The sequence below is a fragment of the Ixodes scapularis genome, unplaced genomic scaffold (genome assembly GCF_016920785.2).
Source record: "Ixodes scapularis isolate PalLabHiFi unplaced genomic scaffold, ASM1692078v2 PGA_scaffold3__209_contigs__length_174095766, whole genome shotgun sequence".
NCBI classification, from domain to species: domain Eukaryota; kingdom Metazoa; phylum Arthropoda; class Arachnida; order Ixodida; family Ixodidae; genus Ixodes; species Ixodes scapularis.
Genome location: NW_024609868.1, coordinates 101,658,652 through 101,681,654, shown reverse-complemented (window position 1 = coordinate 101,681,654; position 23,003 = coordinate 101,658,652). Strand labels below are relative to the sequence as shown.

The following is a 23,003-nucleotide window of genomic DNA, read 5'->3' as shown; positions in this document are numbered from 1 at the left end:
GAATTCCGTAAGCATATTCTTCGTATTAATTTTTCAGCACCATTTCCTCAATGATCAACTCTCAAGCAACCGTCTGCTATGTCGACATTATATCGAAGATAAGTAAAATGTCCGAAAGACAAGCTGCAAACGCGACCAGAGCACTGGGTAAGATGTCGTTGTAATACGTATATAGCTACTTGGAACGTAATTTTCAACTTCGAAAAGACAACGATAGCTCAGGGCAAAAAGTTGTATGCGTAGTTAATTGGGATGAAGGGCAAGTTAATTAGGACGTGACAAGATTGGTTGTGGTGTTACGGCAGTTCTTTTGAATATACACCAAAGTAGCACAAGGGAATACACGAAAATGAAGAAAATAGGCTTCCTGCCAGCGTCTATCTAAGTACTGTTACCAGTAAAAGAAAAAACAAATACGGCCATTGATTGTTTATTTGTATACTATAATATTGTGCTTGTTTTTAACATGCTATGAAGGCACTGCTAGCCACACGAGCTGAATGTTCTCATCGGTTTGCAATCATATTTACTTTCCCTTTAACGATATACATATATGAATATCATTTTCAGCGTTCTTGTTTGGAGCAGTAATGAGCTTGTACGCGCTCGTCATACCACTCATTGGCTCTACAAACAATGTGAGTTCAGACAAGTGCTTCATTGCCGTGGCTTCTTTCAAATAAAAAAAAATATTTCGAAATATGTTTTCACTGGTGTCCGGTTCAAGAACAACAAAGACACGATTTAGAAACTGATCTATTCAGGAACACGATAGAAGAAAAAGTCCAGGGTAACCAATAAGGCGTAATTTATATGTGAACGATGCACCTCTAATTACAAACTGACAGATGTGGTATCTTCGTAGGAGCTGTGCATTAAATTTAACTTTTATCAAATTTATAAGTAACTTTCAATCTATAAAACGGTTAATCAGTCTAATGCAAGGGCTGATAATATTCTTAAATTATTGCGAAACTATCAATGTCACGTTATACAGTTGTGGAACACAAACTACTGCTATTTTTACGCATTGGCGATTCCGAAAGTGTACGTTTTTATTAATCATTCTTGCTTCATTCATTTTTTGGCATGCATGGTGTTCAGAGAAGGCTTCCAAAAATCGACTAAAAAAGGGTGGGTGCGAAAAAAAGAAACTCTTTCCGGGAAGAGACTGCCAAGCACGGAAGACGTCAAGAATTGCTGAAAACATAGTAATTAGCTGAGTTATTAAGTAATATTTGGTAACTAACTTTTTAATGATTGAAAATAAACATGTGGCTTAAATGAGAAACTTGCTAAGCCTCTTTCAATAACCCTAAATCAGCTAAGTTTAGTAATCGAAGGCAAAGGCAGCATTTTACGGCGTTCCAAAAAACTGGATTTGGACAGGTTTCTAGGTTTCCGTTTTTTCTCGGAGAGCATCGTTTCGATAGCGCAGCCTGGCCTCCAGGCTCGCAGGATGGAGCGAAGCACGGCGGAAGGAAGTATGAGGCACGTGTGCTGCGCGTCTCGACCAGTGTAGAGCAGCACTAAGGTCCCTATAGACCTTTGAAATAATCGTCTTTTGGTCGCTACAATCTTTGTCAATTGGGCTATGGAATTCGTTCCGAGCGTGCTCAGTAGCCCTCTCCCACAAAAGATCAGACGCCGCGCATGCGTCCACAGCCCAGTGACTCAGCATTCTTTGCCTCGTTGATACGCCCTGGAAAGGTGTATATACTGAAAGGTCAAACAAATCATCGTCTGAAATGGGAAGCGAAATTTCTCCTCGGCCATGCTCTTTCCCTCTCTAAAGTTCTCTTTTCCCTCCCTTTAATGGAATCGGGGGCAGGGTGTAAGATAGACAGGTGGGGAAACGGCCCATAGAAGGCTACCGCAGCGCCGTGACCGGATTGTGTACTCGTCTGCTTGCGGGTACCCCCGACTTCCGACAGATGGCGCTGCGGCGAGAGGAAAAAAATTGGAATCGAATTTGCGTGGAACTCTATGGGAGACTGCGCAAAATAAACCGAGAGCACGACAGTCTTTCATTAAAAATCCACAAAAAACCATCTCCGTCAGTTTAGCCGGTCGCCATCGGTCGCCCACCCGGAGTGAGAGTTCGCGGTGCTCCACATAGATGGCGCCACAAAAAAAAGAGAAAACCGAGGGGGACACAATGCGGTCACTCATTTGGCTTTCGTTTCCCCACCTGTCTATCTTACACCCTGATCGGGAGCGACACGCGACCGCTACGTTCCCATAATCGTGCGCGATTCGGTGGTCTGCTATAAACCGACGCCATATTTGTGCACTCGTGGCGGTGGTTTCATTGCTTACAACCAGACTTGTACCGTACGCATTACAAGTAATCAAATTACTTGTAATCGATTACTTCTTGGAGTAATTTTGTAATCAGTTGATTACTTTTATTAGGCAGTAATCACAAGAGTAGTCTGATTACTTTTTGAAGTAATAAAATTACTTGTAACCGTTACAATTTGTCCACGGGAACCCCCCCCCCCCCCCCCCCTGGCACACGCCTTTTTTAAAATGAAATAACAAAAATAAAGTTTGCTTTTTTTTTTTCGAACGGAAAAAAGAAAGATTCTTGCGGGGCTGTAGGAAACGAGGTCAATCACTTTCTATGTACAGTTTCTGTGGAATGTCCTTTTTTTTTCGCGCTGGGACTGGGAGTGGGAAGCTCCAGGGAAGCCACAGTGCGTGACAAAGGCCATTCGGGGAGAAGTTTGAGGAAGCAGAATGTAGCTTTGTGAGTCCTCCGTTCAAACTAGCCCCCTCACGCACACACACACAGAAATAAAAAAAAAAATCCTGCTTAGGGCACCTACTCGCAGCCCGTAGGAGAACCAGAACCGAAAAATGCCTAATGCGGGTGCAAAATAGAACAAAGGCAGTTGAAATATTTCCCATTTCCCCTACGTAGTCTTTGTGAAAAGCAATGTTTCGAGTTGAGAAGTGGTCGGGGCGATCTCTTCCTCTAATGGATACTACACATGATCCGTTTCAAATCCTGGAGCTGCTGTTTCTTTCTATAACATGCAAGCTCATCCACATGTGAATAATAAAATGAGCGACGCAAACTTTGAGCGACAAACCTTGCTCAAGCTTAACAAGATCTAGAACCCCTCCGCTCACCCCCCCCCCCCCCCCCTCCACACACACACACTGGCGAACGCCCAAATCATTAAACGTCTTCAAACGAATTCTATGCTTGCGTCCGCATTGTGAAGGTGCAACGACCACGAAGAGGGAGCCAGTTTTTCTTCTTCAATACTTATGCAAATGTGAAATATAGGTTGGAAGTAGTTCATTGTTATGAGCGCTAAAGATGTGTCTTTACACAATAAAGTAATCGGAAAAGTAACGATACTTCTTTAAGTAATGTCCAATTACTTTTGCCGTCGAGTAATCAAGTAATCTAATCGAATACTTTTTAGCCAAGAGTAATAGTAATTGTAATCGATTACTTTTTTTTAGTAGCGTGTACAAGACTGCTTACAACCCAGCCGTAGGATTTTTTTTTTCTTTTTTGTTTTACCCTGACCTTGGCGGCATTATGTAGCGCTGTTGATTGTATAAACAGCGTTGCGAAAGGGAAGAAACTCTTCTGCCGTTTCGATGGGAAAATCAAATATTTCCCGTCGGATCGGCAAAATCCGGATCGTTCGGAGACGTTTCGACGGCCTCTGAGGGAGACTCTGCGAGGTTAGTCATTGTAAAACTCTAGATCGGATTACACGTTCCTTTCGGTCTCGCCGATGAATATCGCCTAATACGATTATGAGACGAGAACTTTATGATTTATGACGACATCCTGAACAAAAAGGGTTGTTTTGCTGTGCTTGTGACGTCTTCCTTTTTGTTTTTTTTGTGTTTCTTGTTTTTTTTTGTGGGAGGATGTATATGCTGGGAGATGTCCAAATGCCCTTTGTTCAAGATACTAGAAAGGTTTAGTGGAGCGTACTCTCAGGATTGCGAGCCTTGTGAGTACTTGCTCAATCCATGCTCAAAGCGACGGTGCTAGTTCCCTCTAGCGACGCAGTCCTTGCCTACGAAACTCTATTTACACGCATGGAGAGTTACATGCTATGTGTACCTTCTCTCAACTCTTGCTGCAATAAGCGGGTAAACGCAATTTATTTTGCAGTGCATGCCGATGACTAAAAATACTCAAGGCAAAATTGTCATTTTTTAATCGTCTGCGTTCAGCAGAATTGGAGAAAGCTTGCCTTCACAAACGAGCGATTCCGACTCTGGTTGGTTCTTGCATTCACCGATCGATACATCTTTCCTTGCTTTACAACTCAAATTAAGGTGCGCGAACCTAGTTTTTCCACGTTAGAAAGCAAAACTGTCTTCATAATCCAAAAAGTAAAAAAAAAGAAATCTCTGCTACAAATGGGAAAACAAACAAGTGCGGTGCGGCACGAGGGCGCGCGTCTTGTGGGCTTTGGACAAACATGGAGGTGGGGGGCATGGCGCGGAAGGAGGCCAAGGAGGATTACCCTTGATGTAAGAGAGGAAAATGCAAGTAGAAGGGAAATTGCACTACCTTTCAGTATTTAAAGTCCGATAAGTAACCGAAACCTAGAGACGTCTCAATTGCGGGTTTTTTGGAAGGCGCTAAAATGCTCTCCCTGCCATTATTTCTCTTATAATCAGTTAATTTAGTGGTTTTCGATGATGTCTAGAAAGTTTCTCATTATATCCAAACGTTTATTTTGAGTAATTTGAAAATGAAACAAATAAAATATGTTATTTATTTATTTATATCCGAGACTGCCAATATCTCCACTACGTTCATTTGCTTTCTCTCCATTTATATATATTTAATTATCATGTGTTTTGTTTTCTATTCCCTATGGCTGTCGCGGCTGGCAGTCCGTCCCTGAAAGAGTTTTTTTTTCTCTCAAATTGACTATTTTTACGGGTGTTTAGAGCCTTCGCTGAAACACCCTGTATGGTTAATAAACTTAAATCTGGAAAAATGTAGCAATGAAAGATGTTTTACCTAAGAAAGCTTATACCATCAATGTTTCGACACATAAAAAGGTAAATGTTTTTTTGCAGGTATTCGTAGTTGTTTACAGTGGCTTTACAGGTCCCTTTGTCGGAATATTTCTTCTCGCGATTGCGTTTCCTTGGGTGAACACCACGGTGAGTAGCGAAGGAATAAGTACTTTCATGTGCAAGAAATTATAGCGGCTCGTTTCGTCAAACTTTTGTTCTAAAGTGGAAGTTATATGAAAAAAAAAGTATTATGTGAGTGCATACAGAAACTAAAATACAATACAAAATATCTGTATTAATTGTTTAGAGTGAATGGGAAAGGCAACCCATTTTGTTTATTTACTCACTAAAATATTAGACACAGAAAAAAATCGGACACCATATAATATTTTAAATGTAGAAGTGCTATACTAAACATTCCTTAACCTCTCGCTTCTCCCCCTTCCCTTTTCACCACTAGGCCCATACTAATCATAATAACCCTCAGTTGTCTTACCTGAGAATCAAGATTCAAATATTATTAACACTATGTTCGATATTTTTACACTGTTCTACACAAAGCGACAAACTTGACAAAAGCAACTTTGTTGCAACTGAACCCTGAGCAGAAGTCATTCGGTAGGCGGCATTTTATTGTCTATTCGACACGTAATATTAGGTCTAAAATAAAGAAACAAATTCCATGACAACAACCATACCTACCTCATAACGCGCAATCTATTTCACTTTCATCTTATAATTTTATGTTTGTATTTCAGACTCCGGCACAAAATAAATATAGTGCTGCCTATCTTAAAAGCACGAACGTCTTCGATAATAAATGTTTCTTTTCGAACAATTCACGTAGGGCGCTGCAGGCTCCGCACTGCTTTCAACCGGACTCCAGGTGTGGCACTCACTAAGTAGAATAAATGAAGGCCACCCGTCAACACGAATGCCCATGTCTGTTGACCTATGCCACAACAACGTCACCCTGACAAAAAACGCAACCTATCTCATCGAGAACGAGTGAGTGTTAAAACGAGCAAGGTCACTCAGTTCTATTAGGTTCTCGGGCCTCTTTCAAAGAGCTTGACTTCACACTAAGTAATTGCTCGTGAGGTAGTTAGGAATGGCATAATATTTAATGCGCCGCACACTCATAAAATCAGGATATTGAAATATTTAATTAGAGTAGAAATCTCTACATTAACATAAACTCTTTCTTAAGCAGGGCTGTAAGCGCCGACCGTTGCAGCATTATCAGTTTTGGTGCATAAACCAGCACTTCCCCAATGCCCGCCATGCCATTTGTCAAACAAACTTAGAGGCCGTCTGTTATCCTCATTCGACAATTTGCTGAACATAACAGGTCAAGCGAACAAAACCAAAGAAAGGCACACGATGCAAGCACCCAGAATAAAATTCACATGCATATCTTTATCCATAGGTCATTACCTTTTGGTAATCTGAGGAGGTCAGTTCTCTTTAGAAATAATCTCCCCTCCCGTTCTTTCTCATTATGACGGATTTCTTAAAAAAAAAAGCAAAAAAAAAACAGTGTCAGGGAATTTGGGCTTGGGGAGGGGGGTGGGGGTTATGTTTAGCTTCAAGTTCATTATTAGCGCTGCCTAAATAAAGGCTGCCATAGAAATATATGAAGCACTTTCATTATATCAGGAGGGGAAGACAGGAAAGACGAATGTGTTAAAGCATCGTCGGTATTCCTGGCGGTTGATGAAGTACGTCTTATCAGAATGGTGGCAGGCATGTGTTAAAATGATTTGGCGCGGTAGGATTATTTTATTGGTTATATTGTTTTTTTTTCTCCTATCCTCCTCCTCCTTCCCCTCCCCCCCCCCCTTTTTTTAGCTTTTCTGGTACGCTGGAAATTAAACCCTGAGTTGACACAGTTGATAGTCGGAGCTGTGCCTGTGCACTTCTCGTTCCTTGTTCGGTGTCAAATTTTTGCTGTTCCCACCATGCAAGATGATCAACCAACTCGCCCAACTTTCTTTCATATTGTTTTTGACATGACTGTGACCGGTCCGGAATAAGCGATTCAAATAGAGGAATATCGTCGTAAAGTTAATGACATAGTGTAGCAATCTCAATTTTCCAATCCAAAGAATCCCGTGTTCTTTGCTTGTGGTAATATAGGATGATCAAAACGATTAAATGATGGTGCACCGCGAACAACCCTGTGTACAAGGGAAATTAGTTTATAATAATTAATTGTTTGCAATAATACGCTCATAACCTGCCGTTTTTATAGGTTTTGCTTTGCATGTACCCGCGTGCGGTCATGCATCACATAATATTTACGCACATCTATGTTCAGCAGTAATACCACATTGGCTAAACTTCGCTCCAAGAATGTGAACCAGTGTAAGGATGTCTCGAGGGGGATGTCCTTTGTTCTTTCTTTTTTTTTATCTATTTTCGTCTCGGAGCGGTTCCATATTTTTTACATCTTCATATAACAGGTCGTTTGGTTTTACCACGTGAATAGTGGCAGAATGAATGTTAGGTACTCTCGTGACAAAACCTTATCGCTTCCTGACGGGTGGCGTAAAATTGGAACATGCAGTTTTTTAAACCAATTTAGGGCAGAGTATTATACTCCTCGTTAACACAGGAACGTCACGAATTAACGTCGCCGTTTAGTTCTCAGTAGGGTAGTGATCGTGCGCTATGATTAATTTTGAACTTAACTGCAAATCTAAACATTCTAAAAAAACGCACACACACACAAAAAAACGGTTTTAAAACAGGTTTTCGGAGCGGTTATAATTCCGACTTGTTTCGGGTTCCGGTGCACTTGCTTTGTTTTTGTCCGGATCGGTTCCAGTTCAGTCATGCATTTGAAATATCGGTTTGTTTGCCGGTTCCGTACCAAGCGAGACGTGATTTATACTGGTTAATTTCTGCATCTTAGACTGCGGCATCCTCTGCAATTCATGCGCTATACAAAAGAAAAGAAATACACCTCTCAGTTGATAACAAGATACATGTTCACTTGAAATCATCTGCCTTCAAAATACTACCAACAATGTGGTCATCCGAACCGGGGCTGGGAAAACGAGATCATCAATATGAATATATCTTTGGTTTCGTTTTGTGAACTTGACTTTTTAACGTAAACACCATTCCTAGCTATTTTCTTGGTAGTCCAATTTCTTGGTAATCCAACTGCCCGTTAAATGTTTAAATAAATAAATAAATAAATAAATAAATGTACTCACAGCTGAAGTCAACCAGCCAGCACCCAGAGTGACACCGCAGGTATTAGAACACACCGTTATTGCTAACTGCCCGCTTCAAAGACCTGGAATGATTGAGCTAAAATGCGGAAAGTCATCGATTGGTGGTTTAATGATTCTTCAGTAAAAAAGGAACAGAGAAACGTAAATGGGCTGCATACTAAATTGGAAACGCACACAAACACAAACAACAACAACAAAAATTGTTTTCCCAGTCAGCATTTGGATCACGGAGAAATCGGTGTAGCAGCGACCGGCGCCCCAGTGTCGCACACCTTTTGACTTCGCTTCCTGGCGTCTTCATGTTTTGCACCTTCAAAACAAAACCTCACTGACAGCCGTCGAGTTCTTTTTCATGTACATGTACACACACAAACATTCACGCACACACGCGGACGCACGGCTGCACATGCACACAAACACACACGCGCACGAAAAAACTGTGAAGGCTCTTGGCGTAATCATATATAAGAGTTTACATCTGCCCCCAAATCGACGATTCCAAGTCGTGCAGCACATACATGTAAAATATTCATGTTCTCCTCAATTGTATTCAGCTGTCTCCACGTCGTTGCCGTTTGTTCAGGGAACAGTGTCCCGCTGATGATACCGTCTCGAGTAGTTAATTGAGTTAACGCCACAACCCGCAAAAACCGGCACGAATTACACTTTATTACGCCGAACCAGACACATTTATTAGAATAGCTTGCTTAGAATAATGCACTGCAGTGGTTCATTCTATTGAGCGTGACGAAGCAGCATAAAGAAGAATCGAAGTACATTTTAATGAATAAATTATTAATTGTCGTGTTTCAATGAACCGGTAGGCGTCCCATGAGGATAGGGGTTTGTTTCGGTTTGGGCTCAATATGAAAAGTTCGGTTTTGGTAGAGGGTTACTTCCTGTTTAGTCAAAACTACAGTGTGTGCTCTGGTTTTTGGTTTGATGTTAGATTCGGTTCTACACTCTGCCGCAAAAGCATAGTCGCAACTAAAACCAACAAGATATCCTTCTGAGAAATCTGGAGGCATGGATGCTAGTTCACACAATTCCCATACTCGTCAGTACCTGACGCGCCCCTGGTAGAGCTACCCCTGGCTCAGCGTGGAGATCTCGATCTCAATAGATCCTATGCTCGTAACATTAGCTGCAAAACCATAAAATATCGATCGCTAAAGTTTTGGAATTTGAAAAAAAAAGTAGGTTAATTTAGCAAAGTGTTGGCCATATGCTCAAAATTGCATGTTTTTTTGTATTAAATAAAATTTTATACGATCACCTAGTGTTCATATTGTTATTTCTTGTTTGTAAAGGCATATGCAGGGTGTCACAAAAAATTTACAATCAAATATGGCTCGCAAAAAAAAATCTTGGCGGATTTTGTAACACTGGTTACTGGAAGCTGGTTGCAGTGTGCGAATGAAGTATTTGACCGCAACTACGAAGACCACAGTTCAGATTTCAGCGGCTCTCTTCGGAGCTACCACATCGCTGCTTTTTCGGGCGCACTTTTGGCGGCCTCTCGTGTCTCACTCAAAAGTCCAACTGCGAAAGCAGATGATGCACGAGACAAGGCCCGTCGTAGACGAAGGTACGTCATTTCTGGAGCAGCATTGGGCGGTTTTATTTATTAATATTTATGGCATGACACTGTCTGCTCAGTGAAACTTTACTGAAAACCTAAAAACTTTATTTTGACAAATATCCATCGGAACCAAAAACTGATAAAAGCGCGCTTTTTCACTAAACTTTATTTTGACAAATATCCATCGGAACCAAAAACTGATAAAAGCGCGCTTTTTCACTCAGCGCGTCCAGTCAGCGTGCATTGAATCTGTAGCGCCATCTCTGGTTAAGGCAAAGAAACATGGCCGTCGTTCGGTGTCTCCCCGACAGCTGCCGCTCCGCCGTTGAAAAAACGCTTTTTATTTCCCAATTTCCTTTGGACTCGGAGTCCCGACTTGAAATGTTAGCACAACAATGTGACCAGTTGAAGACATTTTCAAAATCCGACGAGATTTTTTTTTGAGAGTTATATTATCCTGTAACTTTTTTTTGTGACACCCTGTAGATACGCTTCCATAAATTTGTGGCTTAAAAAAACAATCGGTTTAAACTTCTTTGTATCTAAAAAGATAACTCGTTCGTGATAATAAGGTTTCGATATACGCAATAAGATATTTCTTCTGCGAATGTGCGTAATTATCGTCAAACAGATTCATTCGGCACTGACTACTGCAGCCATTGTAGTGTTTTCGCAGTCAAATGTATCAGAATAAGGCATGCACTACTAATTAGGGCAACAATTGAATACCTACATTGCGTGACTTGTTTTGAAAGAATAGTTTGCCCCATACAGTTCAGAAATTCCGTCATATATTTTGGATTTTGGTACGTATTTTTGTGTTCTTTGCTCTCATTTATGTTTTATTTAGGTAGGGATACATACGCATGAGATCTCCATAAGTGGCCACAATTTTCTAAATAAAGCGAACATTGTAGTTTGTTTTTTCTTGGTATTCTAAGCGTCAACGAAGCAATCAATGTCATGATGAACCAATGTGCATGATAATACTTTTTCATAAGTCTTGCGGGATATTATAAATTCATGGGGTTCTCTAAATTGCGTCCAACGCAAACAGCCTTTTGTAACTGAAGTGATTTTGAACTGACCAGACATTTTCTACTTTGGAAACACATTTTCAGAGTCAGCGATGGATTTAATCTGCTTCGCTTGTCTCCGTATTGGTGCAGCTTCTTCAGTGCTTTGATAACCATCGTAATTGGCCTCCTTATCAGTCGGTTAACAGGTAAGCGCGAAATAATCGATTTGTGTTGTAAACCACTCAGGTTCTAAAGTAAGCTAGGAGTGGAGTAAAACTAATGTTTTTGCTGTTTGGCACATGCATGCTAAATAACATAATCACTGTTGTGAAGCAAAAAAAATGAAAGACTGGTGACCAGTAGCAAGACTAATATTTTAGAGCGATACTCCTGAGACTTGGATGAGCTTAATAAGCCTTTATACATTATTCTAAGTATACTAATGCACGCGCACCATGGATATAAAAAAGAATTTAACTGACCAACGAGGTGGATAACACAGATTTTAAAGTTGAGCACGCATGATTTGTGTTATTTTGAAAATAACAAAAAATAAACTGGGGACATTTCAAGGAATGCCGTCCTCATGGGGCTTGCTGGTTGCCATTATACGTCACCATGGAAAACGCATATTTTTATATTTCACTTTATGATCATGCTGAAATTGCAGTTTAGATACAAATTTTTGTTGTATAAAAATTCACACATTTTACGGAGAGGCAGCGGATTTTAAGACATTCGTTGATTATTTTTTGTGCATTTTAGCCTGAATATAAAATTGAACGCTAAAAAAAAAAGAACCGGCGGTGGTGTCTATTACTGTATAATATGCGATAGAAGGAAGTTCCTAAAGACACCTCGAAGCTATCTCTCTACCTGGCTTTCGGGAAATTCTCAACAAACAAACTCCACAAATAATTACGTGGTGCCCAAAACAACCGATACCTATCTTCGGTTGAACTTCCGGCAGCCCCGTGCATTCTTTAAGTATCAAAATAAGCTCAAACAAACGCAAAAACGAATGTACTAATTTCCCTACGGACTTTGCTTTTTAACGAAATGTATTTTTTTTAGCCCCCAACATTATCAGTCGTGAATGCATTGATTATATGACCGATCATATATGATAAGGAAGATTATGTGCCAGTAATTTTTGAATTATGCTTCTTATTGTGATGTCAATTTCACCACATAATTTCCTCCGAGCCAAAACGCCATATGGTCCGAACGGTATTTAAAGAACGGTCCCCGCTTTGAAAAACAATTAGTTAAGAAACCACGTGTAAAAATAAATATAGAAAAATTTTCGAAAACTAGGAGGGTCTAAGAGATGCATAAAATTGGAAGAATAAAACACGGAGGGACAAGCACAGGACAACCTGGTTGTCCTGTGCTTGTCCCCTCCGTGTTTTATTCTTCCAATTTTATGTATTCATGTTCAACCCGCTCACCTTCAGCAGTCTCAGAGATGGTTGATACGGTTTAACGTTATTCATAAGAAACAATTAATGCACCTTCCACGCCATTTGTTCCTATCTAACTCAAATGCACTACCTGATAGCTGACTAAAAATTTCACAAGGCAGAGCCACTATTTCACGTAATGAGTACACTCACGCTAAACCCTCTGGATCCAAATACCTTCTGAATCATAAGTACTTTATTGCATTAAATATCGAATTGTAGTGATGTATTGATTCATAAAAAGTATCGCAGTCTTTCAAAATTCAGACAAAATCAATTGATTATTTTCTTGGAATTTTCATAAATTTTATTTAATAAAAATATATATTGGAAGTGGAACCTCTTTATGGACAATTTATTACGATATATTTTTGTGAGCTCATACAATATTTTGTTCTCTTTCTAACAGGTGGGCACAAGAACTACAAAAAACACATTCATCTCACAAGTCCATTTTTCCTTCGCTTTTGGATGAGAACAAAGTTTATTTCTGAAGAGGACCTTGTAAGTTGTCACATAACGTCCCCTTGTCGGTAAATCCCGCCTAATCCAAATGAAGAATAGACGTTTCGATGAAGCTGCCAGGCATAAAACCTTCGCGTGTTTTTCTGCTGCTAGTAATGTATCCCTTTAACAGAGACAACACCTTCCAAATATTATATTTATTGGAGCAGACTTATGCAAAAAAAACGGCCCGTCAACCAGTAGCGTCGCAACTAGCAACCCTCCCTTTCTTAATACATTTCAAATTTTCAAGCAAACAATACGGGGGAGGGCAGAAAAATGTGTTTTGGTTCCCATCTGGAATAGTTCAGACCGTCAACCATTTGTATGTATATCCCAGCCCTCGGTAGAATTTTCGTTTCTTTGTAATATACGAACTACCAAGGACCGACTGCGAGAGCAGACGAGGTCAGTGGTATGCAATTTGTAAAGTTGTACTCAGCGTGTTTGATCAACATAACTTACGGCGCGACACTCGCCCTACTTATGTAAATTTTGTAATACGTCTAGCCGGCACCTTAATTCTGGCAAATATCTCCCACGGAACCGCGCGCTTGAGTGCTTGTTTGCATTGGTTGCACCATCCCTAAGGTAAAAAAAAAAAAATTGCCGTGGTTCGGTCAATTCCCGACAGCTGTCACTCCGCCATTAAAATATAAATTTTGCTCTGCTGGCTTTCATTGTACTTAGAGATAAGATCTATAAGTACATTTAAAACAAAGTCGAACCATTGAATGATATGAAAGGGGAAATTAATAAACACTCCCCAATTTTTTTGTTCCCCTTTTGACCGACCTCTTGACGCCGGCTCGGCTCCTGGTTCACGGATGACTTTATGAGGTTCCAAAGGTCGCAATCTTTCATTGTTGTCTCCTTCTTTCCCCGATGCTTATTTACTTGTCTTCTGTTGTTGTTGTTTTTTTTTTGTGACGTTTTGCAGCCCGTGTATATAGCTGCTTGCCAGCGTTTCGGTGCATTGTTTCAAGTTGTTTTTCGCATTATGTGTATGCCAAAATTTTAGCGAAAGCCGTATCCTCCAGTTTCTTTATTTGTCAAGGGTGGAACTTCTGTCGAAGGCAATGATGTATCAGGTCTTCTCAGCATGTCACACCGGCGAGTTTCCTTAGATGTCCTTTTTCACCTCATTATTCATATATGCAGAGATGTTTCGAAAAATTCTTTGTTTCCCCCACACACGAGGTGTCGCATTCAGCACAAGGAATTCGGTAAACCGACCCTTAAGCTTTTTTTCTGTGTGGGACGATTTTTGGAATCGGAAGATGATGGCCTGTGGTGAAGATGGGGATTTTTCGTAACTTTGATGCCGTACTGTTCTAGAGCGCAGGCGAGGACCTCATTCATGCCAAGGAGGTGCCGGACGCACATGCGACTAGAGGTGTACGTGTGCTTGGCTGCTGTATGGCGACGTAGTTTCCTGTATATCTTGTTCACAAATTATTCTTGGGTAGTTGCTTTTAGGAAGTCTTGTTTTGTAAAGACTACTGGTATTTTTAGGTACATTTTTTGTCGAGCAGACCGTGAGGGCACTTCGAAAGAGCCCTAAGGGTACACATGATCTGTGAGTTGTGGGGTGGTTTGACGAGAAGTTTAGGTAGCGACCGCTGTGCGTTGCTTTCCTCTATACATGGAAGGTTAAATGGTTTCCTGTTTTTTTCACAGACAGATGCAGAAATAGAAGACAACCGTAAGACTTACGTTCAACTGTTAATTGAATCGGTTCGACGGAATTGCGGTGTTTGTGAAGGCGGTCAACTTCGTTGGTCTCGACAACACAAAATCAATCATCCATGTAACGTAGATACAGAGAAGGTGTGGGGGAGAACATATTAGGGCTTTTTGCTCCATGGCGTCTATTGTTGCGAGGTTGGCAGACATGACAACTATTGCAGCTCGCATGACTGTGCTACTCCTTTGCTTGTAGACGCGACCATCGAACGAAAATCAGCTGTTTGTCTGGCATAGTTTTAGGAGGTGAAATATCTTATTGATTAAGACGTGGGTTTTTTCAGGTAGAGTAGTGCCTGACATGTGCCACGCGAGTGACAAAAGATTGCGCATACATAAGTATGAGGTGAAGTAGGACATTTAAGGCCGCGCGCTGGCGGAACATGCTGGGAAGTCCGGTGATGTCATCGTTCGACAGCATTTCTATCCTCAAAAGATAAATGAACTGGAGGAGACAGCTCTTATTACAATCTTGGTAGATAAAGAATACGAACAACCTGAACCGATCCATCGAAACGCAGGCAAGCTTCTATATACACGGGATGCGATGCGTCACACACAAAAAAAAAATGTAAGATAAAAAAGAAATGCTGAGAGTAAGAGTATAATGACAGGTTGCGACCTTTGGACCTTTGGGACCACATCCACTCACCCGTGAACAAGGAGCGGAGCCGGTTTCAAAACGTCGAACACGATGAAGAAATTTGTTAGAGTTACTAAGTACCGCTTTCTTATTGCTTTTCCCACCAGGCGGAGTTAAGACTGTTCAAACACGAAATCGAACTAGATTAGGTCTTGACGCGTAAAATTTCTGCCATTTGCAGATTTCAGTGCAAAAAGTTACGGGAGTGGGGGAGGTGGGGTGTATGTGTGTGTGGGGGGGGGGGGGGGGGGGCGGGGGGGTTGGGACGTTGGGCTTGGTGGGTAAAACCCTGCGCGGATAACAGTTTGATCATCAGCATCCGATCCGCATCTGCAGACTTCGTGTCAGCTTCCGAACCGCATCCGCAATGTTCTTACAGAATTGTATCCCTATCCCATCCCAACATGGTTCCCGGAGCGAGTCTCCGACTCGTGTGCTTAGCGTGCAATCCCGCCCATAGATCAAAAGTGGTCCCGAAGCAGCAAGAAATGACGTCACAGAAGCCGGAGTGTCATGCTGTTGCGTGTGGCGATCCTGATGGTTGGTCGTAGAAATGCTGGCGAAAAGCACCAGCGAACGCGAGTGTCGCGATTGTCACGGTGTCTCTTAGGCGTCCCAGACGTCTCGACTTCCGGCTGCTCTAGCTTCTGTGGACTGTTACAATGGAGAACGACCTGCAGCCGAACAGTGGTCTGCCACATCCACCACGGCTGCTGGAACACCGCCAGGGTCGCGACCGGCGACAGCAGGACACTTCTATGACATCATCAGGTTGAAATCAAGGGGCCACTTTTTTGGACGGGGTAAATACAACAGTCGGAGACGCGTCCGAGGCACCCTATTCGAACGGCATCCACAAAATTCGGAACGGGCGTCCGACCCTCAATCCGCGCACTCATTTTTCAGTAAGATATAAATCATGCATGAAACATTAAAAAAATCGCAAAAACATCTGGATGGTATCCTATAACTAGTGTTCCGTGTTTTTGGATAAATTCGTCAAACTCCGAAAAACACCCGCCGGTAAAAATTTGGTCGATTCGGATGTATCCGATAAACTCCGAATTTTTATGGGCCAATGCCCCCTCCCCCTCCAAACAAAATAAATAAAGACGGTACTTTATAATTAAGTTTGATCAGGGACCGGATCAATGGTCCCGGGAAAATGCACCACAGTTAGCTTTCGAATCTCGGATCATTCAGAAAAGGGGTTTTACCGCATATCTCGTCAAGGTTCAGGACGACATGTCATTGTACGTTCGAATGACGGCAAAAACCTTTGCATTGGTTTCCGGTTTGGACCATACTAGTTGTGTTTTAAGAGTAAGGAGAGGTTGTGTTTTTGTAACAGTTAAAGCTATGGACCATAGAGATTGCATAAAATTGGAAGAGGGGCAGTTGAAACTTCCCTATTACATCCTTTACCACATCATTTCGCGCGGCCCCGTGGTAGCATGAAATAGGATGGGATGAATACGTGCTTCCCAGCGACTACCTCTAGGAGTTTATTTTTAAGGTATCGACGTTTATCGAAACCACAGATGTGTGAAATTTCTGCCGTGGGTCAATTTAGTATTGCCAATAGCAATGACACCAACAGGAAATCCAGCTGAAGAAATATTAATTGATATAAGCGCGTTTTATTTTTCTTTATGTAGAATTCGTTTACAACCGGATATTTTTTTTTTTTTTATAGAAAACACGGCAAAATTACGCTCCGAATTTTTGACATTTTTGAATCAGACAAAAATGAAATCCTATAAGCTCCGAAGTTTCGGAAAACAATCAAACTCCGAAAAACACCCTCCGAATTTGACGTAAAATAAACTCCTAAAACACGAAGTCCTACCTATGACTAGAGTTTCGTTGTTTTTTGTTTGTTTTTTGGATAAATACGTAAAACTCAGAAAAACACGCGCCTGTAAAACATTGGTCAATTCGGATTTAAACTCTGAATTTCGATCTCCATCTTTCTCCCCCGCTCCCGCCTCCCAAATAAACAGAATATACAAGATATTTTACAATTCAGTTTTATCAGGGCACAGGGTATATGGTCCAGGGAAAATGTCAACAGAGTTATCCTTCAAATCTCGGATCATTGACAAAAGGGGCCTTGACGCTCATCTCGTCCAGGATCAGGACGACATGTGATTGTACTTTCGGGTCACGGCAAAAGCCTCTGTATTGGTTTCCAGCTCGAGCCATAGTAGTTGTGTTTTAAGAGGAAGGGAGAGGTCGTGTATTTGTAGCAGTCAAAGCTATGGACCATGGAGATTGCATAAAGTTCCAAGAGGGGCAGTTGAAATTTCCCTATTACATTCTTTACCGAACCACCTCGCGGGGCGGGGCGTAGCATGGAATTGGATAGGATGAATACGTGCTTCAGAGCGACTGCCTCCAGGAGGTTATTTTTAAGGAATCTACGTTTATCGAAGCCCTAAATGAGTGAAATTTCTTCCATGGCACAAATTAGTATTGCCAATGGCAATGCAAGCAACACCAAGTCCTGCAAAGGAAATATTAATATATAAAAGCGCGTTTTATTTTTCTTTATTTAGCATGCGTTCACACCCGGATATTACTTTAATGTTTATAAAAAACACGACAAAATTAAGCGCAATATTTCAAAAATTTTGGAATAAAAAAAAAAAAACTCCTATAAGCTCCGAATTTTCGGGGAAAAAACAAACCCCGAAAAACACCCCCCGAATTTGACGAAAAATAATCTCGGAAAACACGGAATCCTATCCACAAGCCGTCTACTTTGCTTGGTACAAATAACTCTTCGAGGCAAAATACGGGGAAAGTCATTTTATCGTATCCGGTTTTATCCTATTTGTAAATTAAGCGATCGTCCCACCAAAGGCACTTGGCATCGCTGGAAAGACGATCGCAGTTATGAGATTGTCTTGGTAGTCCACAAAGCTGACACTCTCTCTAGAAAATGAGCTCCAAGAAAGAAAATGTTAATATTTATTTTCCTTTTTGCTTTGTAAAACCCCCTTCAAGACAACGCAAAGACTATAAGCTTGAAAAATAACAAAGCACGAACTAATACTGTTGGATAATTTTATTCAGGCCAAACAAATAAAAACTTTAGTGAGGGAAGGCGCTCACTCACCGCAGCAAATTATTCGTGTGCATGTGGTAAGGCGGTTGTAGACTACTGGGAAAATATCACAATATTCAATAATGGCCACACCTTCTATCGTTTTCAGTTAAAAACGCTATCCCTCAACTGCATGCTCAGAGCCATGTACTTAAATACGACTTAGAACCAAGTCTCGAAAAAAGGAAAACGCACACGCCTGCAACGCTTTACTCGTCGAGGTTGCTGTGTAAAATAAACATGATATCGTCCACATGGACGAATTCAGACTTGTTCGCCTCTCTTAAATTAGTACCCAATACCCTCCAATGAAAGGTTTCTCCGTTAGTGCACTAGATGCTGGAGCGGCATGCACAAACTGCGCTACAAGTATGAGGTACGGAAAACCTTGCTGGCGCAAGTTTCGCCACTTAAGAGGTTTGAATTCAATCTCATCGATCTACTTGTGGGCGAAGGAACCACTTGCAAGCTTCTACCCTCTTGTGGCTTGTACGTTTTCGGTTTTCTTTGACCCAAAAAGTGTTCTGCTCTCTCTCCGCCAAAGAAGAACACTGTTTCCCGGGATGACTGATGGTCTTCCATTGTTTACATCTTTGTAGGACAACATTTTCGACGAGATTGAACGTTGTGAAACGGTCTTTGGTGATAATCAAATATATTTTTACTCCAAAAACAATTTTTCACCCAATTGGCAACCTTTATTTAAAGGGTAGGTTGCTCCCTCAATGCATTCGATGACGCTCTTCACAGTATCACTCGCGTATTCACACTACACTGAGCGGTCGCACACGTTTGTGGGCCGACTCGGCGAAAATGTAGACTCGGACCCGCGGATATCAGAATTCGATCCGCAACCGCAGCCCCTGGAATGCGCATCCGATCTGCAATCCGCGAAATCTGACTCATTTTTCTTCTCAGCCGCCAGTTTACTGTGGATATTCGCGGATGATATGCGGGGAACCCGCGGATACGCAAGGCTTTAATTATGAGTGATAAAGAAGGGTGCGCAAGCTCATTCAGTGATTAGCATTAGTACGTAAATGTGCTCCAAAAGCAGCTGATGTACTGCTACCTGATTTACATGGTTGACGTCTACGTGGCGCTCTTTTAACTGCAAATAACCATCTTGAACACATGCACAATATGCGAGGTGCCGGATGCGAATAGCACGAATGCTCAGTTACTGTTTTTACGATTGTTTCAGCGGCAGACCGTAGCCAACATCAGTTTATGATAATGTTCTATAGTAATGCGCGCGCGCGAAATAGGTAGCACGAACACATTAAATATTTTAGTTATTCCTCGTAAATCATGATAGATGTCAAACTCTACCACCTATAGTGCCCGCCATAGGCACAGTAAATCATACTATAAAGTTTAATGATAGGTTGCCAACTTCCAGAGACAAGAAAACGCTCAAGGCTTGTCTACACTTCCAGTATCACCCAGCTGAACAGTCGGTCGTCCTCAAGCATGGGCGCATTTTCCGCCCGCTTTTCTCCACACCACGCGACAGCGCAACGCAGTTGCATTTCTGGCCAGTCTGCGAACGACGGTCCACCATCAAATTGCAAACGCTCTGTCTCGTTTTAGTTTCTCCCTTTTTTCTAAATCTAGGCCCTCCAGCTCGGGTTTGTTTCCCGTTAATTCGAGCGGAGAAAATGAGCGCAAAATAGAGTCCTTCTCGTCGCACCTGGTGCACCCGCCTGGGCGATGTTGGCTGAGAGATGGAACAAAATTGGAGCGCGGCGTTACGGATAAGGGTATCGCCCTCAGTGCGTATCCGGCTTTGCGGAACATTCGGCACCTGGCGGTAGTAGTACCGTATGCCGCAGTTCGCCGCATTGCAGATGGGGTACTGTGTGTATTGGGAAAGATGCACGCTTACAGGTGAAGGCAATACCTAACAACAGTTTACGCTCGAAAATTTTCAAAATATCAACGTACGACATTTTTTTTTATTGTATCGTGGGGAAGATTAAGGTGTGCAGTTATCGCCACCCATTCCGTCAAAAACGGTGGTGTGTACAATGTGCCGAGGGTGCAACTGTACAATTTAATAAACTTGAAAGCTTATTTAATAGTCGAGACACTCCACTCAGCTAGGCTGATGGATTGATAAGGAACCCTGTGTCATTGACTGCCTTAGTCTCAGTGGCCTCAATGTGATGTGGGAAATCACCGAAGCGCATTTAGTGCACCCAGCACATTCAGAGCACTACCAAGCGGAGCTCATGACTTGACGAATTTCGGCAAGGCAGATGGGAAATATAATAATGGATTAGTCAACCAATGGTGGGGGCTGGGAACGAAGAAACTGTAGAAGGAGCTTGACAAATTCCCTGCACATTAAAAGGTTAAGCGGCGGCGGTAGCACATACACACGTCACAAATACCTTTTGTATCGACTGAATTTTTTTTTTTTTTTTTTACATTAGCCAAAATATTAAATTTGAGGGGTAAAAGGTCCAGTATATCCATAATTTATTGTTCAAATTTTTAAATCGACGCAGTAATACACATGGTATATCTCTGCTCAATTTAGAAAGAAAGGAGGGACGCCCAACCAAGTCCTACCTTGAAGCCCACGTTTTATGTCTACTAGGTAATCCAGTGTTAATGGCCTTTAGAAAATAGTTTTTCGTTTCTCATTTCATTAACCGTGGTGCATTTTGGGGGGCTCTCAATGCTCGTAGACGTAGACGGATAGTAATGCGCCAAGATATATATTTATGCTTCCTAGAGCAGTTTGTATGTGTAACTATTTCAAGAAAAGTATCCGTGGGCGGTTGGTTTCAACGTTGAAAATGCGCGCGTCCTTAAAGCCAATGCTGGTTGACGTCAACATATTAAGTAACGTGTTATTCTTGCAAGGCGTTGGAGCGAAGAACGTTGTCAATTTATTTTACCTATTCAATAACCGTGAGGCTTTCGGATTAATTCATTACTTGTGATAATAGTTCATGATCATTAATGATTTGCTCAATATGGTTCCCATCAAAGCTAAAGAAGGAAACTCGTTTTAAGGCTGTGTTAGAGACTATCGCAAGACAATCTTCAGAATTTAAAAATCCTAACTGCATCCTATTTTTATACTTACAGATGAATGTGTCCTTTATTCCGGGCGAAGAGGAGGTTACATATTCGCTCAGTGAACAAAATACGACTGGATCTGGTTTTGCTGTAGTCAGATATCCGCTCAAGCCACAAGAGAAGCCAGCTCGTCAAAATCACCTGTGGATTTGTGAAACGTGACTCAGAACTTCATTCCCAGTTTATATTGCCTTGTTTAAGATGCTGGATTTACATAGCAGTACATAAAAGCACTAAAATCACCACTGTAAAGAAGAGCGTACGGTTTTATTTATAACAAATATGTGACTACATTCAGCACTGTCATAATCGTTGTTTTAGATATTTGCAAAACGTTAAACGTTAAAGCAAAAAAGACGAAAAGGAAATCAATTTGACTGCATGTCAAATAGAGACATATATTTTTTATATGTTCACATGTGTGAATTTAAGTTCAGTTTCCCTTTGTACCTTCCAGTTGTTCTTACGTTGCTTTTTTCACGATTCCGCAACACTGGATCAGTGCAGTATAGTCCTGTCTCGTGTTAGCCGTACACTTGACTGAATTTGTATAACGTGTAGCTTACTTTAGCGGGTGCTGGATAACACTTAGAGTCGTAGCTTTGGAAGTCAGTTACCTTATTGAGCTCATTACAGTATGTTGTATCGAAGATACGGTTATCTAAATCAATCTATTTATATGCTAGCACTAATTACAAAAACGTTTGATCTGCCGAGTTCAGGAATGTTAGATGCTGGTATCAAGCTCCTGTTGTTTTTTTTTGTGTTACTATTATCTAAATATTTGCTTTTAAAAGTGACGAAAGGGAGTCGATGTCTCACTGGCGCGGCATTCAACTCGGCTCTTTGACCGAAATATATGTAATCTTCCTTTTAGCACCTGCTTAAATTGCTAATTTGGTGAGTATTTTTTTTTCTGAACTCGCTTGTGCAGCATTTTTGTGAGATGTTAAACTAAAGGGGTCAATGCAGCCAGAAATTCAGAAATCTTCAAAATTGTGACCATAGGTCATGAACATGTTTTAATGTGGCGGCTAACCACCAATATCTGACCTGTCAGGAGAGAGATGCATTATTGGAGCGAGTGGCTTCCTCCAAAGAACGCCTTCCTGTTCCATAACATAAATGAATATTGTTGCAATCGGCGGTTCATTCGTCACGCCTGTGACCGGCGAGGAGTTAAGCAGTCCCGAATGGCTTCCGCCAAGACCGCCCTCGTTCAACATTCCTGTCGGTGCGCAACCGATCTCCTAGAACTACCGTCATTCTGCACAATCACAGGAGTGTGGTCGATTCCCTAGAAATAGGATCTAGGTAAAGCAACCGAACAGGGTCATCGTGTATTCTTCGCGTACCCGAAGAAAGAAATCTTCGGATAGTGTAATCCGGTCAAAGAGCGCGGCGTCCCGATGTTGCGATCAGCCGAATGTCGACGAGATAGTTGCGCAAACGCCGTACAGGTGTGTATAAGAACTTGAAGGAGCAGAAACTGAACTTTGTCAATCACCGCTCCAGGGGAATCGGCTGCTACCCTACCAAATGTACTCCCCTACCTATCGCCGTGAAGAGCTCCCACAGAACGTAGC

At 41.6% G+C, this 23,003-nt stretch overlaps 1 protein-coding gene across 1 annotated transcript; it reads left to right on the top strand.

The window, feature by feature from the left end:
* Positions 1-5,953: 5,953 nt before the first annotated feature.
* Positions 5,954-21,579, top strand: LOC121047691. The gene is made up of 4 exons (XM_040503144.2): positions 5,954-6,021; positions 10,962-11,065; positions 12,732-12,826; positions 21,427-21,579. Exons 1-4 carry the CDS (start codon positions 5,954-5,956, stop codon positions 21,577-21,579), a joined length of 420 nt encoding a protein of 139 aa, XP_040359078.2.
* The last annotated feature ends 1,424 nt before the right edge of the window (positions 21,580-23,003 follow it).